The sequence below is a fragment of the Lodderomyces beijingensis genome (assembly GCF_963989305.1).
Source record: "Lodderomyces beijingensis strain CBS 14171 genome assembly, chromosome: 5".
In the NCBI taxonomy this organism is placed as follows: domain Eukaryota; kingdom Fungi; phylum Ascomycota; class Pichiomycetes; order Serinales; family Debaryomycetaceae; genus Lodderomyces; species Lodderomyces beijingensis.
The window spans coordinates 588665-609104 of record NC_089974.1 but is presented as its reverse complement, the minus strand read 5'-3'; the positions used below and the strand labels follow the sequence as shown (position 1 = coordinate 609104).

Below are 20440 nucleotides of genomic sequence, written 5' to 3'. Positions count from 1 at the left end.
ATATACCCCCCCGGCAGCCGAGTCTCCCCTCAATTTTCGGGAAGGCGGCGTGTGTGACCCAGCCCACTTGCAGCAACACTATCCAGCGAGAGAGACTTTCACCGCAATGCGTTTAATTAGAGCCAAGATCATAAGCCAATCTTGGGATTTGCCCGTTACTCCATCAACCCATCCACCAGTGAAACTGCCTTGACCTTTTCCTCTTTCGACACCGGTGTCTTGATTGCGGGAAAAATAAACCACAATCAAAAAAAGGGTTCAGCCATTATCACCTCCAGAAAGCTCCACGGTATTACCTTAAACGGTAGTGGTTTTTTCACCTCCATTTGGTAGCGCCTCTATTACAACCCGAAGCCGAAGATGGGCGTTTTCCTTCTGGCACCACTAGGTTCATTCCAGCTGCGTATGATAAAGTCGAGTGCAACAACAACACAACAAGGGCAACCTCGCCAGAGATATGCTCCTGCCAATCGAAGAGGTAAAGTTGGGGCCCGCGTGTTTTTGTGCCTGTGCTAGAGAGACAAATTGCACAAATCGCCAGAATCTCCGTCTTTCGCTTCCCCGCCACTACTAAATGACCCCACAAGCTAGACAGACGGGGAAAGCCAACTCGCAAGAAGAAGAAACCAGAAACCAAAAGACAAGACAAGTGAAACGCTGAAAAAAAAAAAAAAGAAAGAAAAGCCCACCAGGCTTCCAATTGGTTCAAGCTTGCTCCATTTCTCTCCGATTACAAGCTTGCTAAAATATTTCACTGACATGGAAAAGAAATGGGACCTTGTCTGCCCCGGTGGCTCTCCACTTTGATTTTCCCACTTTGTCCAAAACGCGCATGCGTCAATGCGGACTTAAAGAAAACAAGGCACCGCCAGCTGAAATAATAATATATGGATTATAAGCTGTGCTGCACGTGACTTGTTTCTATTATATTTCACCCACACTTTGCACAACCGATACGTAATAGCTACTGGAAACAGACACCAAGTGTGCAATAACCCACAGGCAGAACCCAAGTGTGCAATAACCCACAGGCAGAACCCAAGTGTGCTATAACCCACAGGCAGAACCCAAGTGTGCTATAGCCCACAGGCACAACCCACTTTAGCTTGTTGAAAGAGATACATAAAGCTGAGATTTTTTTTTTATTTTTAGTTTGAGGTTGTCCATCAATCACAGACCCGCAAGCGTGAAATTTGTAAATTTATGCTATATCCGCGACGTTGGGCCGTTTGCGGAATTAACCTGCTGGCACATTTCTCTCTCTCTCTGGAGATTATGTAGAGATGGTGGGTGTGTGAGATTAGATGGAGTGACTTTACTAGGCGTCTTCTTGCTGCAAAGTTTAGATTCGAGGTGCTTGGATTTGAACAAATCACGTGCTCAGTTGGAGTAAGTTCTTGTTGCTGGACAAGTCTAACATCGATTTCGACTACACTCACAATCTTCACCTCTAATAATCATCTCCCTTGGTGACAACCTCCTTCCGATGCGGATGCAAGATGATCGTATGCTCAAACTGGGCCGTGTAACTGCCGCGCTTATCCACAATCGGCGGGTAATCCTCAACAACACCGGCACGCACCAACTGGTTCAAGGCAAACAAGTACTTTTCCTCGCCTTCCCGCTCCAAATACCGTCTACACCAAGGCAAGGTGCCGAAACTGGCATCGATCTTGCTAAAGAGCGCGCGGGCCCGCTCGCTCAACCCCTTGACGCCCGCGTCCATGCCCGCGTTTAACGCATAATGCGAACACTCCCCCTCGGGCACCACGTACCCTTGGCCCGTCAGCCCAAAGGTCTCAATCGCAAACACCTCGCCTTCTTCCATCTTGGTCATGTCGCCATTGGCAATGATAGGCACCGACTTGCCGCCGTGGATCACGTAGTCCCCGATATTATGCCCATTGAGGTTCCTAATGCACTTGATGGCGGTGCCGTCGCGTGTCTCGTACGACTCCATCACTTCTTGAATCGCAGCGCCAACATCGTTCAACCGCACGTCGATCCCGGACTCCCGCACTCCCGTGTACGTCGCGTCGCGCACCGCAGCCAAGATCTCGTCGTATTTGCCCGTCTCGTCAAACGTCATCGTGAACGCCGAGTCGCAGATGCGCCCGTTCACGTGCACGCCAATGTCCACCTTCATGATGTCCGAGCTCGCCAACACCTTCTTGTCGCCCGTGTTGGGCGTATAGTGCGCCGCCACGTGGTTCAACGATAACCCGGTGGGGAAGCCGACTCCTGCAACTTTGGCAGCAACGTTCCCCGCGTATGTGCGGATCGACGATTCGATAATGTCGGCAATCTCGAGCATGGTCATACCGGGGCGGATCTGCGACTTGGCCTTGGCGCGCACCCGGCGGTGGATCTCGGCTCCCTTGCGGAAATCTTGCCATTTGGCCATGTTCTGGTTGTCCAAGTAGCGCATCTCTTCCAGCGTCGTGCGGTAAGTGTTGCTGTCCATGGGGTGGTCGAGCCATTGGCCCTCGGGGTAGATGCCGTCGGGGTACGAGTGCTCGATGCTCACCAATTTCTTCTTCTTGTTGCTCTTCTTTTTCTTTTTCTTGTTTTTGGGGGGGTCGCTGGTGGTGTTAGCGGAAACTCCTCCCCCGTTGTCGTCTTCTTCATCCTGGTCATCCTCATCGCCGTCTTCTCCGGTTTTCGTCGTCAGTGGAGAGGCGTTGGCGTTGGATGCGGATTTGGGTGTAGTTTCGACTGAATCAAGTTTCAACCCATCCGTTTTGGCTTCTATATCTTTGACCTCCGTTGATGCCATGTTCTTTTTTTTGGATGTTTATTCTGATGAAAGAAGATGAAAAGGAAGAAATGAAATTTTTAGTAATATCCGCTAGAAATCTCCTCTCCTTCGGCAATTCAGAGGAGCAGAGAGTGAAAAAAAAAGAAAAAAAAACTGTGCAACCAACCACTTCCCGACTCCACGGTTGCAAAAAAAAAAGGCCGTCACGGATACAAATTTTTACAATACAAATTTCTAGATATTCTTTTTTTTTTTTCCGTTTTTTCTTCCACGTCTAAATATCTCTCATACTGCCAGCCGACCCAGTAGTAGTAGCAGTGGCAGTAGCAGTAGCGGTAGCACCAGCACCACCAGCGTTACTAGTGGTGGTGGTAACGTTTTCAACGTTAGGAGGAGGAGGAGCGCCATGATTATTAAACAACACCTTGTTGAAATTCCACAATTTACCATCGCTGCGCTTTGCACCTGGCGTCTGACCACTTAGACCCCCGGCGCCGCTGCCACCGTTGATCACGCTGTTGAAATCGGGAGTCCGCAATAAATTCTGTTTCAACGCCTGTCCAGGTGACGGGGTGAAAATATTGACATAGTCATTCATGTTAAAACCCTGCGGCGTTAGAGTCAACCCCGAGGACGGTAAATTCGACCCCAAGTTGCCGCCCAAGAAGGGAGTCAACCGGTTTTGAGGTGTTCGTGCGTTGCTAGGATGATGCTGGCTTATTCTCTTGGGCGTTGCTGGTGGTAAAGGAGGTGGGACAAAGGTCGTGCTAGCCAGGAGCTGACCTTGTTGTTGTAATGGTTGTGGTTGTGATTGTGGGGCAGAAAGCGGCTGCAATTGCGGTGGGTGATCGCTGGGTTGTGGGTGATTTTGTAATGTGGCAGGCACATCGTTAAACGAGACGCGCGGTTTATAGGCTTTGGCGGGACTAGGCGATGTGGCAAGGTAGATTAGCAAATCGGCACCCTCGGTGTCGGCAGGTGCCGGCCGGGGAGTCTTGGTGACATCATGCGCTTCTCTCGTGCTTTCGCTGCTTCTCCTCCGACTTTGCGAGGGTCGAATTGGAGATCTGGACATGTCCAACGAGGGTTTCAATGCTGGGGTGTGGCGAGGTAATTGGTGGGACGACTGCAGACTCGGTGCAAGTTCAGCCAAGACCATCTTTGTAGGCGAAGAAGCACTGGTGCTAGTATTGAGTCCGGTTTTTCTTCTCTTTGTTGGAGAGTCGCCCATTATTTCATCGCCATCTTGGCCAAACGTTGTTGTGTTTTTCAAAGGGGACGAAGAAAGAAACACTGCTGCTGGTGTTTTCATGTGTGTTGGAGATCTGTGGCTCGGGGAGTAAAAATTTGGAGAGGAAGATAACGTGGTTGTGTCGTTTGCTCGTAAAGGTGAGTCTTTGTATTTGCTCTTGGTGGCACTGCTAGGAAGGTAATTTTGCAAAGGTGAGGAGGCCGAGGCCGAGGCCGAGGCGCTTGAAGGGGGCAAGCTGCTCTTCATGTTTGTTGGCGACAATGTCTGCTTTGCCGCGATGCTCGCCTTGGAGAGCTTTTGCTTTAGTTGCCGCGCGATCTTGTCGAGCTCCTCTTTTTTCAAGGGAGTCTTGATTTTACCCCCGCTCGAACTAGCACTTGGTGTAGTGGTGGTGATTGTTGACATGTTTCCACGTGGTGATGCTTTGGTAGTAGTTTTAGTTGAAGAGGACGGAGACTCAATGTCGATATCCTTACAGTGCATACACCAAAGTAGGTCCTTGGTTCTAGTGATGGTTTGGTGGTTTGATGGTTTGAAGGTGCTGAAATATTGTCAATATATAACAGCAGTCTAAATTTTTTTTTTTTTTTAGACGTGTCGGTTGATGGGAATGTTCAGTTAAAAGTGTCTCCTTTCAAATGTAGTGTTTCTGATACTGCAAAGTGACCAATAGTCTGACGAAAACTCACCCACTCGCTGGCAATTATGAGCAGTGCGTCCCTGGGCTGACTCGAGGATATATTCAGCGAGTAGCGGATCCTCTCCTGTAGTAGTAGCCAAGTGGGATTCAGCCGTCGTCTGGTTGTTACTGCTACTTGCAAAAGACCAAAAAAAAAATTGCCGGTGGTATTTTTTTTTTGGTTTAAATTCAATGCGACTGCAGTCGAACTTCGCTCCAACAGTTTCGCGACGGGCTAGTGGGTGGGAAGAAGAAAACAAACAGAGTAAGCGAATGTGTGGTAAAGAAAAGGAAAAACGAGGTAATTGAAGTTGAACGGGATAGGTGAGGTTTTAAAGTATAGAAGAAGGAGAAGTCGAGGCTTGTAAATGGCAGGTGACGCTGGGGAAAGGGTAAAGGTTGCTTCAGAGGAACTCCACTGCGTCAATTCCCGCGAGAAAGAGAGACGCGTAGCGAGACGTGTTAGCGACGTTTGGTAGCGCGTAATTTGGCCCAAATAAGCAAATCTAGCGGCGGCATTGCCGAAGGAGCCATATTTAATTTGATACTTGTTTGGCAGCATGAGGATACTGTTGGATTCGGATGAGAAAAACCCCCGTTCGTTCGTCAAATGTTGGATTTGCATTTGCGTCTTTTTTTGTTGAAATGTCTAGATCTTGGCAGTATTGTGCGGATACATGTCTGGTTACAGTTTGGAATTTGTATGAACCTTCATCCGACTTAGCCACGAACCGCGTTTCGCGCGGTTGACTGAAGATTTTTTTTTTCATCAAATTTTGCAGCCAAATCGCCAGTAACACTCTTTGTTAAAACAATTCAAAGCAAAGTGAAGCAGCGAAAAAGAATGCTGTAGGGTCGAGTATGCTCTCTTTGGTAGGCGTTGTGACTGCTTTGATGGACTGGGCATTACCCACAACCGTCATACGAAGTTTTGTTTTTTTTAAAAAAAAGTGGATACACCCTCTCATCGGCTGTCCCTACCGTGTAGCACTACACGTCCGTTGCTCTACTTCCTTGGTAACGACTGTTTCCTTTCAAAAAAAGAACAAGGGATCAAAGACTGGAGTGTTTTGTCTGTTTTTGCAACTTTGAACTTGCAAACCGGTAGATCACGTGACGAGCTTGCAGCTCTCAGGGTGGCACATACGGCTACGATTTAGGAGAGAGAGAGAAGAGAAGACCAGGGATGTGGGGACTGAACCTGAGACCTGAATGCAAAGAGAACCTCTTTTTCTCTTTCTATCTCAACTGAAAAAAGGCGTCTTGATTCGAGTTGTAAACTGGGCGATATCCTGTTATCGTTTGCAAAGGATGGGCCCTCGCAGCTGGCCGAAATTTTTCACCTTCACCACACAGGGAGAAAGAGCGAGAGAGGATAATAATTCGTTATCGCTTTCACGGACGCTAATCTCGCGCAGTCCATGATATACACCACAATTATATAAAACTAGAGAACCTCTTTGGTTGAGCTTGCCAAACACTCTTGTTGTCAATTTGTTGAACCACCACACAAGCTTTAGAAGACCCGTGCACGATGTTGTTGCTAACAGCAGTGCTTTTGGCCGTTTACCTCGCCTACCAGCTCTTCAACAGCATCCTCCCTCATTTCCTTCTAGTGCCGCCGCAAAGATGGCAAGACAAGTTCCTCAAGGTGATGAAGCATGACAAACCGATATATCTCAAGGTTGGAATGAAGCGTCTGAGCATGAGGAGGAGACTCGTGTTGGCTAGCAGTGTGCCGTCATTCTACACCAATTTCCGTAACAACAAACTAAAGATTTCGCCGCAGGATTCAGCCAACGAAAAGCAATTCATGGAGGAAACGCGAAGACGCGATGTCGAGGATCCTCAGCGCAGGATCATATATGGGTTTTTCCATCCATATGCAAACAATGGTGGAGGTGGCGAAAAAGTGCTTTGGCAGGCGGTGCGTGCTACACTTCAACAGGACGCGAAAAATATATGTGTCGTATATACTACAAACTTGGATGCCGAGCCATTGGATATACTAAACAAGGCTCAAGATAGATTCCATGTTGGGCAATTGGACTCTTGTCGAGTTGTGTTTATTTACTTGAGACAGTTTGGCAAATTGGTTGATGGCGCATACTGGAAACGTTTCACCATGATTGGACAGCTTGTGGGTACAATGTTGCTTAGTTTCGAAGCTGCGTTTGAACTTTCGCCCGATGTATGGGTCGATACCATGGGACTACCTGGCAGCTACATCGTGGCAGCCAAAGTCTTGCGGGTCCCAGTTGTTGCCTATGTCCATTATCCGATTTTGCAGGAGGACATGTTCAACAAGCTCAAGTACCGTAAATTGGGCGACTTGACCCTGATTCGCAGTGGTTGCGACGTGGTGAGCTACGGAAAACTCATCTACTGGTCAGCATTGTACTATTTTTACGTCTATTTGGGCTCGTTGGTGGACTTGACACTTGCCAACGGCACTTGGACGTATCGCCATTTGCAGAAAATATGGTACATGAACAAAGGCATGGGCCACTCGATGGAGATCTTGTACCCGCCATGTGGCACCGAGGAATTGACCAGTGGCACTACCAATACCAAAAAGAAAGAGAATAGGCTCTTGTATCTTGCACAATTCCGTCCTGAAAAGCGCCATATTTTGGTATTGAAAGAATTTCAACAGTTCCTTGCAAACAACTACCCCAACCTCGGAACCAAAACCTCACCCACGGCGGCTCACAAGGACGAAATACCAACTTTGGTCTTTGCCGGCTCGTGCCGCACAAAGGACGACACGGCAACGTTGGAGTTTTTAAGGTCGCAAGTTGACATTTTGAACCTCGGCGGGTTTGTCACTTTCGAAGTCGATATACCGTATGCGCGAGTCGTGGAGTTGTTGACGAGCTGCAAATTCGGAGTGAATGCCATGTGGAATGAGCATTTTGGAATCGGCGTGGTTGAATACGTGGCAAGAGGCTGTATCCCAGTTGTGCATGCTTCAGCAGGCCCCTACCTTGATATCGTGTTTGGTGGTGGTGGTGACAACAACCAGAGTTTGGGTTATTTTTTCAAATCTTTTGCTGATCCTGACTTTGATGGAAAAATCCAAACTCGAAACGAACCTGAGGGGTACTTGACTTTCAAAATCAACGGAGAAACAAAACAATTTCCAACTTTGGAACATCTCTTGACTGAAATGTTTGTCACTAACAGGGAAATGGTTCTGGATAGTCTCTTGGAGGCAAAGAGAAGATTGGGGCAGGAAATTGTCAGAGAAAAGTTTTCGAATGCCAAGTTTGACACGCAGTGGGTCTCATACATTGAACAAGCTGACGACCTCGAGAAAAGCTATAGAAACGATAGACGTGGCAAGCTAGTAAAGGTGTATTAGGGTTGGTATAGCTCTTGAAGATATCATGGTTGGGGGCCACATCTGGTAGCACCCCCATAAGTAGTGTATAACGTGTCCAGATTTTTTTTGGCAGTACGAGAGACGACCGAATGAAATGAACTCGAGTGTGGTGAGAAACCACAACCAGTACCTAGACGACGTTGATTTCAAAGGAACACCAGACCACCCAGACCTCCAACCAAGCAATTCATTGCGACACACGCCCACTCACGACAACAGCCAACCCGAGATCCCGTCACACGAGGTTTTTTCCGTCTCACAGAATAAACAATGAAGTTGGACATCTCAAAGACATTCAGCCACCATTCCGATAGAGTCAAAGGTATAGATTTCCATCCAAGCGAGCCCTGGGTGTTGACGACGCTATATAACGGTAAAGTTGAAATCTGGTCGTATGCAACAAACGCCCTCGTCAAGTCCATCCAAGTCACCGAGCTTCCAGTCAGGACGGGAAAGTTTATCCCGCGCAAGAATTGGATTGTGGTGGGATCAGACGATTTCCAAATCCGTGTTTACAACTACAACACGGGGGAAAAAGTGACTCAATTCGAAGCCCACCCGGATTACATTCGCTCCATCGCTATCCACCCTTCGAAGCCTTACATCTTGACCTCGTCGGATGATTTGACCATCAAGTTGTGGAACTGGGAGCACAATTGGAAGTTGGAACAGGTGTTTGAAGGGCACCAGCACTATGTCATGAGTGTCAATTTCAACCCCAAGGACCCCAACACGTTTGCTTCTGCGTGCTTGGATCGTACAGTCAAGATTTGGTCCTTGGGCAGCTCGCAGCCCAATTTCACTTTGGTTGCGCACGACACAAAAGGCGTCAATTATGTCGATTACTATCCGCAAGCCGACAAGCCCTATTTGATCACTTCGAGCGACGACAAGACGATTAAGGTATGGGACTACCAAACCAAGTCCTGTGTTGCCACGTTGGAAGGCCACTTGCTGAATGTGTCTTTTGCCATCTTCCACCCGGAATTGCCCGTTATCGTGTCGGGTTCCGAAGACGGTACTATTAGATTTTGGAACTCCAACACTTTTAAATTGGAAAAATCCATCAATTACAGCTTGGAACGTGTTTGGTGTGTTGGCATCTTGCCCAAGTCCAATGTCATTGCCGCAGGGTTTGACTCTGGGTTTGTCATTATCAAATTGGGCAATGAGGAACCCTTGTTTTCCATGGACTCCAACAATAAGCTAATATACGCAAAAAACTCGGAGGTTTTCCAGTCGATAATCAAGCCCAATGCAACTCAGGGTTTGAAAGATGGCGAGTCCTTGAATTTGCAACAAAGAGACTTGGGCACCATTGAGATTTTCCCGCAGTCGTTGCAGCATTCGCCTAATGGAAGATACGCCGCCGTGTGTGGAGATGGCGAATACATTGTTTACAGTGCGTTGGGATGGAGATCGAAAACTTATGGCAGTGCTCTTGATTTTGTTTGGAACAGCCACGATACTTCTGCCGCGTGTCCATTTGCCATTCGAGAATCAAACGTGAGCGTAAAAGTTTACAAGAATTTCCAAGAGCATTTGGCGATTGACTTGTTATATCAAGCCGACCGTATTTTCACTGGTGCTTTATTGGGTATCAAATCGGAAGGATGCATTTCGTTTTACGATTGGGATCGCGGAAAGTTGGTGAGAAGAGTCGATATCGACGATGACATTGTCGATGTCACCTGGTCCGATAACGGTGAGCTTGTCGCTATTATAACATCAACTTCATCTTCATCGTCATCGTCATCGTCAAACACGGGAGACAGATCAAGCGCAACTGCCATTTTGAAAAAGGGGGACGAGGCATATTTTTTGAGCTACAATCTGGAAGTGTTTGAACAGGCTTTGGCCAATGACGAATTGGACCCTGAAGAGGGCGCCGAGCTGTCGTTTGCTGTCTTGTACACTTTGCCAACTTCAGAGTCGATATTATCAGGGAAATTTATTGGTGATGTTTACGTCTACACCACTGCGTCAACAAACAGATTAAACTATTTCGTCGGTGGCGAAGTAATTAATTTGGGACATTTTGATCGTAAATTCTACATCCTCGGCTACAAAGCTCAAGAAGGGAGACTATTCCTCATTGACAAGGCATTTGATGTCATTTCCTGGTATTTGAATGCCCACATGTTGGAATTGCAAACTTTGGTCATGCGAGGCGACCTTGAGCAATTTGCCACTCACAATGTCTTGGATGAAGAGACTGGCGAAGAATCTCCGGACTTGAGCACCGTGTTGGCTGAAAACTTGAGCGAAGAATATACCAATTTGATTGCCGAATTCTCCAAGACGGAGTTGAACCAGTTATCGAGGTTTTTTGAAAAATTGGGATACTTGAACTTGTCGTTTTCCTTGTCGCAGGACTTTGACTCCAAATTCCAGATATCTCTAAACACGGGAGATTTGAAACAAGCATATGAGTTGTTATCCACGCAACAAAAGGAACAGCCTTCACTAGCTTCAGTCAATGTGTTTAAATGGAAAAAATTGGGAGACTTGGCGTTAGAGAAGTGGAATGTTGCATTGGCCCAGGAGAGTTTCTGGTTGGCCAAGGACTATTCTTCGTTGTTGCTATTACTATCGACCCTGCAAAACAAGGCGCAATTGATTAAATTGGCAGAACAGTGTGAATTGAACGGCAAATACAATATTGCATGGCAAGCATGGTGGCTAGTTGCTGATATCGACAAGTGCTTTGATCTTTTGATCAAGAGCGGGCGATACACCGAAGCGATCGTGTTTGGTACAAACTACGGCGTAGATAAGGAGAAATTATCAAACTCAATGAAGGAGTGGAAGCAGATCTTGAGGACTGAAAAGAACAAGGCCAAGATTGCTGACCGATTAATTGATGATTTCGCAAGTCTAGGTTTAAATGGTGAAGAACCAAGTGCGGTTGAGCAGCCGTTGTTAGACCTTGAGGAGCCCGTGGAAAAGCAAGAGGATGATTTAGGGGAAGCTGAAACCGAGCAACATGAAGTAGATGCCGTGGAAGCCGATGAAGAAGCCGACGATGCTGACGGTGACGCTGAAGAAGTCCAAGTAAATGGCCAATAACTTGTGAATCAGACATGAACAAGCAAGTTTATGTACATTACAGTAAATAATGTATATATTTACATATATATTGAAAACAAAAAAAAAAAAAAAATTAGATAAGCCGATTTTGAAAGATTTCAACTTTTTTTGTCCTTGCATATGAAATTAAACTCATTCTTCATCTTGATTTCATCAACGCGGTGAAACAAGTGATGCAATCTCCGTCTCAAGATCTCAATCTCGGAGTCCTCGGTGTCAATCCGGGTCAACCTCAACACAAACGTGCCCCCACGCTGAAGCACCAGATCCATCAACCCGACAGACGCATCCGCAAGATCCAAGCTGGCCTTTGTCGGGTTCAACAAGACCAGATTGAGGCCACGCTTGGTGTTGTAACGAGTGTAGGCGTTTGAAACTGAGTGGTCATAAAACCCGCTCTGTTGGCGTAACGGGGCTGCTAAATCGCTCAACACCAAATCGACTTTCCAGTCGTCATGATTATCACAGTCGTGATCCAGCAGCTCTGACTCCAGCGCCAGCGCGCCATCTACCCCATCCTTTCCCAGTGCATCGTCAATTTTCAACTTGCCCATTTCTACCGCTAATTCTCTCACCATGGCCTCCTGCCGCTCCCGATCGAAATAACTCATCTTGACCAACTCATCATCATCGTCCCTGGTTTCCAAGTCAGCAGGCACAGCGCGCTTCCGCTTCCTTGCCGCGTCACGGAAATGCCCCTCCACCAACCCCCGCGAAAACTTGCTGAACACATTACCCTGAATGGAACTCGCGCCCACCGGTGGCCGGCTGAACAAGATATCAAACCCCAAGACCATGATACCGCGCAAGTGCAACTTATCTTGATCCACACGGTGGATGTCGCAGAGTCGGTCGATGATATATTGGAGAAAATGGCCCGGGGCAAAGCCTATTTCCAAGATCTTGGTGGTGGTTGAGTTTACGAGGTTGTAGGTGTGGTCCAAGTGGTGGATCTTGTATTGGTATTCTTGGCCTATGGCTTCTGCTTCTTCTCGTCGCGTTAACTTGCGGAATTTGTCGAAGCTTTTGTATCGTGGTGGTTCTTTTTGCTTTTGTAGGGGTATGGTGGTGGTGGTTGTGTCATTTTCTGGGGAGGGGGAGGCCGACATGCAGCGGCATAGGAGAATGGTGTTTTGTTTCGGTTGTTGTCGCAGACGGCATGTGTTTTTGAATATAAAGATGGGCCTTGTGAGACTTTGACGAAGTAGCATTCTGAGTGGTTCCCGGTGTTGATAATTGACTATTTGTATCATGCGATATTTGGTGAAATATTCTGATGGATAGAGACGCCGTAAACGCGTCAGGATGCGTGCGGCTCACGATATCAACTGTTGCAGCACGTGATCAATTGGTGTCGCACATCTCGGTGTCGTGAAAACATATTTGCGACACTCGTTGACGCCAAGTACAGAAACAGCAGTCACAGCGCATGCACGTGACTGTGCACGTGATTGTCATTAGGTTTCTAGACCGCGTCAACTGGTAGCACACTGCCCTGCCTTTCGCACCAAGGTTCCCTCCGCCGTCTGCTCTCTCTCTTTTTTCAATTTTTCACCCATCGCTTGTCCCATACCTTTCCTTTCGGCTTAGCTCCTCATCCTCGTCGAATCAATCACATTTACCAAAAAGGTTTTTTTTTGGGAGACGAAACTACATCACGATGTCGAAAATCACCTCCTCGCACGTTAGAGAAAACGTCAAGAAGTTGTTGGAGCACTCCAACGAAACCAAAAAGAGAAACTTTTTGGAAACTGTTGAATTGCAAGTTGGTTTGAAAAACTATGATCCTCAAAGAGACAAGCGTTTCTCGGGTACTTTGAAGTTGCCTCAAGTGCCAAGACCAAACATGACCTTGTGCATCTTTGGTGACGCCTTTGACGTTGACAGAGCCAAGTCCCTTGGTGTCGACGCCATGTCGGTTGACGACTTGAAGAAGTTGAACAAGAACAAGAAGTTGATCAAGAAATTGGCTAAGAAGTACAATGCTTTCATTGCTTCTGAAGTCTTGATTAAGCAAATCCCAAGATTGTTGGGTCCTACTTTGTCCAAGGCTGGTAAGTTCCCAACTCCAGTTTCCCACAATGACGATTTGTACTCCAAGGTCACCGATGTCAAGTCCACCATCAAGTTCCAATTGAAGAAGGTCTTGTGTTTGGCTGTTGCTATTGGTAACGTTGACATGGACGAAGATGTCCTTGTTAACCAAATCATGATGGCTGCTAACTTTTTGGTTTCCTTGTTGAAGAAGAACTGGCAAAATGTTGGATCTTTGGTTATCAAATCCACCATGGGTCCTTCTTTCAGAATCTACTAAGCTTACTTTTTTTTTCAGCTTTCTTTTTCTTTTCCTTTTTTTTTTTTGGTTTAGGATGGTTTTGGTCGTTGAACTATTTATTTAGTCTGTTCAAATGTAATGTATAATGATCATTTTAGCTCAATTTTTGCTTTGAAAGTAGTTTGACACCCCAAGTTGGTGTCTGGTGTGCGTTCATGAGTGTCTTCTCGGCTTTTTGTTCTGAACATAGAGGGAAAAGGTATGTTTTTTACAGGGGAGAGATGTCGTAAACCAAGATGCATTATATTTATAATTGTCCCCTTCATCTCTAATACCCTACCACTCGAACTTTCTTGTCTTGTTTCTTGTTCTTCTTGTTATGTTTCTTGTCGGCCTTGGTGGGCAACGATATGGTCTTTTTATGGAATGGCGAATTGATCTTACCTTCGACGTTGTTTAGGGCGAAAAACTCCTCATCGAGCTCATCACCGGCGCTTTCCAATTTCGCCTGCTTACCACCGTAAAACAATGTTCGTGCCTGCTGGGGCTTGTGATCGGCATTGTTTTCGTCGTCGCCTACTTTGCCAATGTGCATGGAGAAGTTCAACTTGGCGATATCTTTCAGTAGATCAAAGTCATCAACGGCGATATTTCTAGTTTTCATCGCTTGGATAATTTGATGTTTTCGAGACTCGGGTAAGTGATTCAAGGTGTACAAGTCACGATTGAATTCTCTCAGTTGCTGCAAGTCGAGAAGTTGCCATTGGCCATCTTCACGTAGCACCGGTGGTGGGTTGACGTAAAGAAGTTTGCCGTTGACATAGTCCTTCAAGATGTATCTAGCTGCACGAGGCTCATCTGCGGCGCCAAAACCCTGAGTCATGTAGCCACGAGCTCTGGCATAGGCATTCAAAAGTTCTCTCGCGGTAGGGTATTCTCCATTCCCCCCATCTTCAACTTTTTGTATAGGTATGTGGATACCATACACGGCTTCAAGGAAGAACTTTGGTACACGTTGACACACGAGGGCCACTGGAGGGATATGTTCTCGCAACTGGTCGATGGGCAAGACACCGTTGCATACTAGTTCGGCATTGGTGTATGCGAAATTGGGGAATACTAGACCGGGACAATCGCAAAGGAGGACATCTGGTGTGAGATGTAGCGTTTGAAAGTGCTTGGTCTTGCCCGGCGTCGATGAAACGGAGACTTTCTTGGACCCAATCAATGCGTTAATGGTGGACGATTTACCAACGTTGGGGTAGCCGACTAACCCGATTTGTAGTTTACGGTCGGGAAATTCGGGATCTTGTTCAAATGTTGGTGCAGAGTCCATGAATAGTTGTTCCAACTCCTCAATCTTGAGGATTCTGATCGACTCATCATCCACAATTTCATCAATATCGTCATTTTCATCAATATCGTCATTTTCGTCACCATTGCCATTGCCATTTTCAGCTTCATGCTCTTCTCTCTTTTGCCCCAACTCTTCCATTTCCTCCCTTTCCTTCTCCAATAAATCATTCGCTTGCGCCGCAGAAAAGAAAACATAGCTAATTCCCTTTGTCTTGAAATACTCAGCCCACGCAATTCTCTGATCACGCGTTAGCAAATCAGCCTTGTTGACCAAAAGCAAATTGCGCTTTTGGTGATTAGCATCGGCATCGTCATTAAAACCCTCAACATACTTTTCCAAATCGACTGATCTGAAAAATAGCGGATTTCTAGCATCAACAATCTGCACCACCAAATCGCACCTTTCAACGACCCTCCACAACTGTTTCCAAACTTCTAAATTTCTTTCAAAGGGCGTCAACAACAAATCATTGTTCTCGGTTAAACTGGCTAATTCCCTCCTCCAAGCCAAAAAGGCCAAATTCTCTTGCCGTTCAACCTCCAATTTGCTCTGCAGCTTATCCCATCGGGGCCGCTTGGGGATGGTCAATTTGTTTTCAAACATCATGTGCTTTTGTCTCATGGCCAACATCTCGTCCGTGGTCAATAGCCCGTTAGTGTTGACGACGTTGGTGTTTCCAACTTTGATAATCTTGACCTGCTGACTTCGCTCAGCACTGAAATCGGTGTCGGCCAATTGCGCCGTGTTCAAAAACTCATCCAACGAGTTCTCTTGAGTCACCGACCTTAGTTTGACCCAGTTGGGGTCTCTCTTGTCTGTAGTGAACCGCATTTCTCCATCTGGCAAATACTGCACTTGGTTTTCCTTGGATCTTTGGTTGGCAATGCTTCGTCCTAGCCCAATCAAGTTCTTGTTCTTATGATGCACTGGCTTGGGGCCCTTGGGGGCCTTCCATTTCTTGGGCTCCGGATGAAGCGCCCCTTTGTTATTACCGTCACTCATATCTATATATATTGTGCTTTTCAAAAAGAAGAAGGCAGATCGGTGCAAGTATAGTGAATGGAACTTGACCGCAATTTCGTAGATGGTCCCCAGGTCCTTCTTTAAAAGGGAGATGAGCCCAAATTGCTGAAAAGAAAAAAAGGTGAGAGACGAAGCAGTGGGTTGCAGGTCACGTGACAGTTTGCCACATTACGTAATGGCAATTTTGCAGTGCACCTCCCATCTCATGGCCGAGGACAACTACTCTGGCTTTTATGAAGTTGCCCATAGTCGAAGAGCGATGTTGAAGTACGAGTAACACGTTCTAACAATGGTTGCAGTGTGGGTGAGTGAGTCGACCGATTTGTGAAAAAGAAAAAAAGAACGAAAACTGTTGGTCGGAGCTGGAGGCAAGCAAAAATGTTTACGGGGCCTGTTTCCCATTTTCAGCACTAATCTCCAGCTTTTCATTCATAAAGGTGAGTGCCAGAAGTTTTCAAGCAAAATTCAAGAGAGCTCCGTGTTATGACCGTAGCTCTATTACAAGTTAACTTGCCTGGAATCAGCTGGGAATCGTGCGGCATGAAAACAGGAATTGGACATTGACAAATCGTAAAGTCAACTTTGGCTGCACCTGAACTAAACGACGTCAAAGTGACAAACTCTTGGATTCTAGAAGCCCGTTTTTCTTCAGCAGAAACTAGCGACTAATGAGTTTGAGAGCAGAACCCCCACCTATTTTCCCCCTCGCATCTGAAGCGTTGAAATAATCTCAATTTCATCGGTTCACCACCATTCTCTTCTTCTATGTGCGGAAAAAATAGATACACGCAGATAGACCATCTTTTTCTCGAACGTATGCCCCAACCTTCCCTTCCCGTGCCTGCTAAGAGTTTCACCAAATTCGCAGTGTATTAACGAGAGAGAGAGGGGGGAAGGGAGGCGAATGTTGAAAAAAAGATATCAACCAATAGTTGAGTCGCTTGCAACGTGTACAGTTAGTGGCCCACCCGCGGAATCTGGCATGGAACCCCTTCATCCATGAACATTTCAGCACACATCAGCACGTTTGACCTTCTTTCTGCCATCTCATGTGGATGAGATCTGCGAAGACAAAATCTCGTGACAAAACGCCAGCTTGCCACGAGGAGAAGTGGATACGCGCGCTCTTTTTTTATGTTGGTATCTTTGTTGTTGTTAGCTCACAGCCTTGTGATCAGCTCATCCAACAGACCCCTGGGAGAACAGTTCCCACAGTTTCTATCAGGTATGAACTCTCAAAAAATTACTGATTGTAGTGGGTCTGCCATTTCTTACTTTAAACATGTGAAGTTTTGTTGTTTTTTTCTCCTCCCGCTTCCATTTAAGCTCCTTCTTTGTTGCCTTTGGATTCTAGAAAATGGGTTGAGCTACTCAAGAGCACTGCTGAGTAGGAGCCAGAGTTGTAACTTCGAAATTCAACTCGCTGGCAATAAGACAGAAACCTGCCTCATCAACCAGCCTTTGTTTCATTTTTCCATCTCTCACAACATGCATGTATCGTACGTTATATATCGTAAAGAACGGGGACCATTGAAAAAAAAAAAAGACACCTAAAGAATACAGTTTCATCATCAGAGTTGCCTAGCACATCCACAGCACAACAAAGCGTTTTTTCTCATCCTCTCTTCATCTAAATGTACTGAGATAACCATTTAAATGCTTCTCCGTAACCGGACCTCATAACAACAGAAACCATAAATACTTCAATAGGTCTAGTGCCATCGGGCAATTTCCCGGTGTCCTTACCCGTAGTGTTGTACAATCCCAATGCGTTTTTCAACTCCATCTCGCCGACGGCAGTGGGCACGTCGATCTTGTTGCCCAAGATGACAAAAGGCACAGCGCTCAATTCCTCAATCTTGAATAACGACTCCAACTCAGCCTTGGACTCCGCAAATCTCTCGGGGTCAGCAGCATCCACCAAGAACACAATTCCATTGACTTCAGGGAAGTAGTCCTTCCATAATCTTCTAGCCTGTTGATGTCCTCCCAAGTCGAAGGTCGTGAATCTCACCGAGCCAATAGCCAATTCTTCCGAAGTGGGATGCAAAGTAGGTTGTAAAGTTGCCAACCTGTCGTTCTTCAACATGTGCAACAAGGTGGTCTTGCCGGCATTGTCCAAGCCGAGGAATAGCAATTTGGCGTGTTTATTCCATAATCCTAATGACGCCAATACGTCTTGGACTGAACAGTTGATCAAATGTTAGTAATCTAAACCGGGAAAGGGGGGGGAAGAAGTTGTCGGGCGAGGAGCCAACCAAGTTTCGTTTCGTTTCGTTTTGTCTCGTGGGTGACGGTAAAGCTGGGGGGAGGAGCGGAAAAGCGGGACGTGCCTCAGTTGACAGTCAATTTCAAGATATACATACACCAATCGAAAATCCACATATTGGACGACGGGTGTGATGAATCAAAAGTGTCGTTTGCTCGAAAATGAGGTTGTAGGTGTCCCTCTCGTGAAATGACAGCCGGTCATTTTGGGAGTTTTTTTGGTGAGCAAAATTTACACCGAGGCGCCAACGATAACCACTGTGGCACGTGACAGAGCGCTACCATGCGTGTGCCATCAATCCAACAATCAATCAGCCACCACTTGTCGAGCTCTTGCTTCCTCTCGTGAGCTCATTACTTGATATCGACAGGTAGATGGCTTGCTGGTTTTGTCTGAAAGAGAGGGCTTTGGACTGAGATACCCGTCAATGGCAAAACGAAACGGTCCCAGCGTTTTTTTTTTTTAAAAGTGAATTCATGACGTGTCTAGAAACGCTACTCTGTTGAACAAGCGACAGTGCAAAAGAGCTGACTTGGCCAAAGCTCCAACTACATGCTTACGTCTCAACTTGATATCTTTTGAAAAGGCAGGACCGTTGTAGAGAATCACCGTTTTTTTTTTTTTGTTTGCTCAGTTCACTAGCTTTTGGACCACCATCATGCTGTTGTCAAACTGTGAAACTCGATACGAATTGCCCTTTTCCGAACCTGGTGATTCATGCATTTCAACCGTTATTTGTTGAAAAAGAACTGATACGTTCTAGTTGCTTGCCGGTTTATTCTGTAAAAGGTGTCCCTGATTCAAAGTGCAACATGCCTCGCGGAGATAAGAACCAGGACACTTGCGCGGAATCGGGAAAATCGAAACTCGCTTCTATTCCGCAATCGAATATCGCCACTTTCCCTATCTTTAAATCCCCCCCGAGTCTTTTCAAGCTAGCAATGTTGAAACTGCGTTCGACTCAAACCTCGCGTCTTCTACGGCTTCCGACCCGTCTCTGGAACCGTCACCAAACAACAAAGCCCTCTGGCACCACCACCACCAAAAACGCGAGGGCATGCGATGATGACGAAGATGTCACATCGTCATCACTCACAAACGAAGTGAACTCCGCAGTGGTAGATCGAATGAAACAGATCCTAGAAGAGAAAATCACGTCGCAGCTGAGCATCACCGACCTACGCCGCTCGCAGGACCCCGGCATCCAAACCATCCTCACCAAATACGACTATGGCTCGCAAGACTCACACACGCAAGCACAGTCGTATATCAAGAGTGAGCCCTTGCTAGCGCATAATAAACACGCACGCGACATATACAACGCCAAGCCCTGGACGGGCACCGAATCAACCCACGATGCAAATTTGCGGATGTTGGGGGACTCAGCTCCGCCGCGGCATGGCCCCGTGGGCGCCGTATTGCGCAAGAGACAGGTGAGCCCGCGGGAGAGATTGAGCAATGCGCGTGATGGAAGCTTAAACTATAAATTGGAGAGCAACAAGAGCTCGCGCGAAGAAGATGACAAGTTTCGCGAGATGTACCGTGAAAAACTCCTTGGACCCGCGGTGCTCCTCACCCCGTCAACGTCGATTGACTTTGTCAATAGTCTCGCTGGCAACAGGATCAATGCCGCGATAAATCAGCAGACTGGCAGATTCGATCACGCGGAGATGGAGTCTGTGCGAGGCAAACCTTTGACGCAGGAGCACTTGAACAACTGCACCGACCTGAACTACTTTATGAACCAGATCTTGAACAAGCAGGAGGTGTTGCCGCCGTGGATCGAGGCTCAGCAGAGCATAGATCGCAACGTGCGCCAGTTCCGCGTGGCGGTCGATGAGATGTGGTTCAAGTGGATCGTGAATCTGAGCGTGATGAAGCTGGTTGTGGATCGTGCGCACGTTGTCGATGAAATCTTGCACTTCTACGAGGTCAACGTTGCCAGGATCACGTTCCTGGACAGCAACACCTTAGCTGATCTGGACTTGAAATACATCGAGGCGAAAGTGAAATCGTTAAATGATCAAGTTCGCCATTATAATTTACAGTGTCCCAGCCTAAGTGGACATAAGATGAAGTTGGACGCGGCAAAGGAAATTAGGGATTCCTACTGGCGAAGTTTGGAAGATTTCCCCGAGCGCATTGAAAAATGGTTCCAAGTGAACAAGATGACGCGAAAGTCAAACTTGGTTGACAGTTCATCCTCCGGTGCCTCGAGGATGTTCAAGGCGTTGAGCATCAAGAACGGGCCTGAAGTTCACGTCAATAGGGACATCGACACCCGGTTGCATCTATGGAAGGCAATCAAGGATATCTTCAAACCTCAGCCACACCGAAGATACTGACAAACTT

The 20440-nt window shown here is 46.8% G+C and overlaps 9 protein-coding genes across 9 annotated transcripts; 4 read left to right on the top strand and 5 right to left on the bottom strand. All coding sequences in view use genetic code 12, as the record gives it.

The window, feature by feature from the left end:
* Nucleotides 1–1450: 1450 nt before the first annotated feature.
* Nucleotides 1451–2776, bottom strand: LODBEIA_P41570 (uncharacterized protein; the record flags this gene model as incomplete). Its single annotated transcript, XM_066974347.1, has 1 exon — nt 1451–2776. One exon carries the CDS (start codon nt 2774–2776, stop codon nt 1451–1453), a length of 1326 nt encoding a protein of 441 aa, XP_066831095.1.
* A 256-nt stretch (nt 2777–3032) lies between these two features.
* On the bottom strand, nt 3033–4415 carry LODBEIA_P41560 (uncharacterized protein; the record flags this gene model as incomplete). Its single annotated transcript, XM_066974346.1, has 1 exon — nt 3033–4415. One exon carries the CDS (start codon nt 4413–4415, stop codon nt 3033–3035), a length of 1383 nt encoding a protein of 460 aa, XP_066831094.1.
* Nucleotides 4416–6223: 1808 nt separating this feature from the next.
* Nucleotides 6224–8053, top strand: LODBEIA_P41550 (uncharacterized protein; the record flags this gene model as incomplete). The annotated part of the gene is made up of 1 exon (XM_066974345.1): nt 6224–8053. One exon carries the CDS (start codon nt 6224–6226, stop codon nt 8051–8053), a length of 1830 nt encoding a protein of 609 aa, XP_066831093.1.
* A 291-nt stretch (nt 8054–8344) lies between these two features.
* Nucleotides 8345–11143, top strand: LODBEIA_P41540 (uncharacterized protein; the record flags this gene model as incomplete). The annotated part of the gene is made up of 1 exon (XM_066974344.1): nt 8345–11143. The coding sequence occupies one exon, from the start codon at nt 8345–8347 to the stop codon at nt 11141–11143; it is 2799 nt and encodes a 932-aa protein (XP_066831092.1).
* Nucleotides 11144–11262: 119 nt separating this feature from the next.
* Nucleotides 11263–12273, bottom strand: LODBEIA_P41530 (uncharacterized protein; the record flags this gene model as incomplete). Its single annotated transcript, XM_066974343.1, has 1 exon — nt 11263–12273. The coding sequence occupies one exon, from the start codon at nt 12271–12273 to the stop codon at nt 11263–11265; it is 1011 nt and encodes a 336-aa protein (XP_066831091.1).
* Nucleotides 12274–12824: 551 nt separating this feature from the next.
* LODBEIA_P41520 (60S ribosomal protein uL1) lies at nt 12825–13478 on the top strand (the record flags this gene model as incomplete). Its single annotated transcript, XM_066974342.1, has 1 exon — nt 12825–13478. One exon carries the CDS (start codon nt 12825–12827, stop codon nt 13476–13478), a length of 654 nt encoding a protein of 217 aa, XP_066831090.1.
* A 289-nt stretch (nt 13479–13767) lies between these two features.
* Nucleotides 13768–15798, bottom strand: LODBEIA_P41510 (uncharacterized protein; the record flags this gene model as incomplete). Its single annotated transcript, XM_066974341.1, has 1 exon — nt 13768–15798. One exon carries the CDS (start codon nt 15796–15798, stop codon nt 13768–13770), a length of 2031 nt encoding a protein of 676 aa, XP_066831089.1.
* Nucleotides 15799–17449: 1651 nt separating this feature from the next.
* LODBEIA_P41500 (uncharacterized protein) lies at nt 17450–18204 on the bottom strand (the record flags this gene model as incomplete). Its single annotated transcript, XM_066974340.1, has 2 exons — nt 17450–18003; nt 18186–18204. The coding sequence occupies 2 exons, from the start codon at nt 18202–18204 to the stop codon at nt 17450–17452; spliced, it is 573 nt and encodes a 190-aa protein (XP_066831088.1).
* A 696-nt stretch (nt 18205–18900) lies between these two features.
* On the top strand, nt 18901–20433 carry LODBEIA_P41490 (uncharacterized protein; the record flags this gene model as incomplete). The annotated part of the gene is made up of 1 exon (XM_066974338.1): nt 18901–20433. The coding sequence occupies one exon, from the start codon at nt 18901–18903 to the stop codon at nt 20431–20433; it is 1533 nt and encodes a 510-aa protein (XP_066831087.1).
* Between the last annotated feature and the right edge of the window lie 7 nt (nt 20434–20440).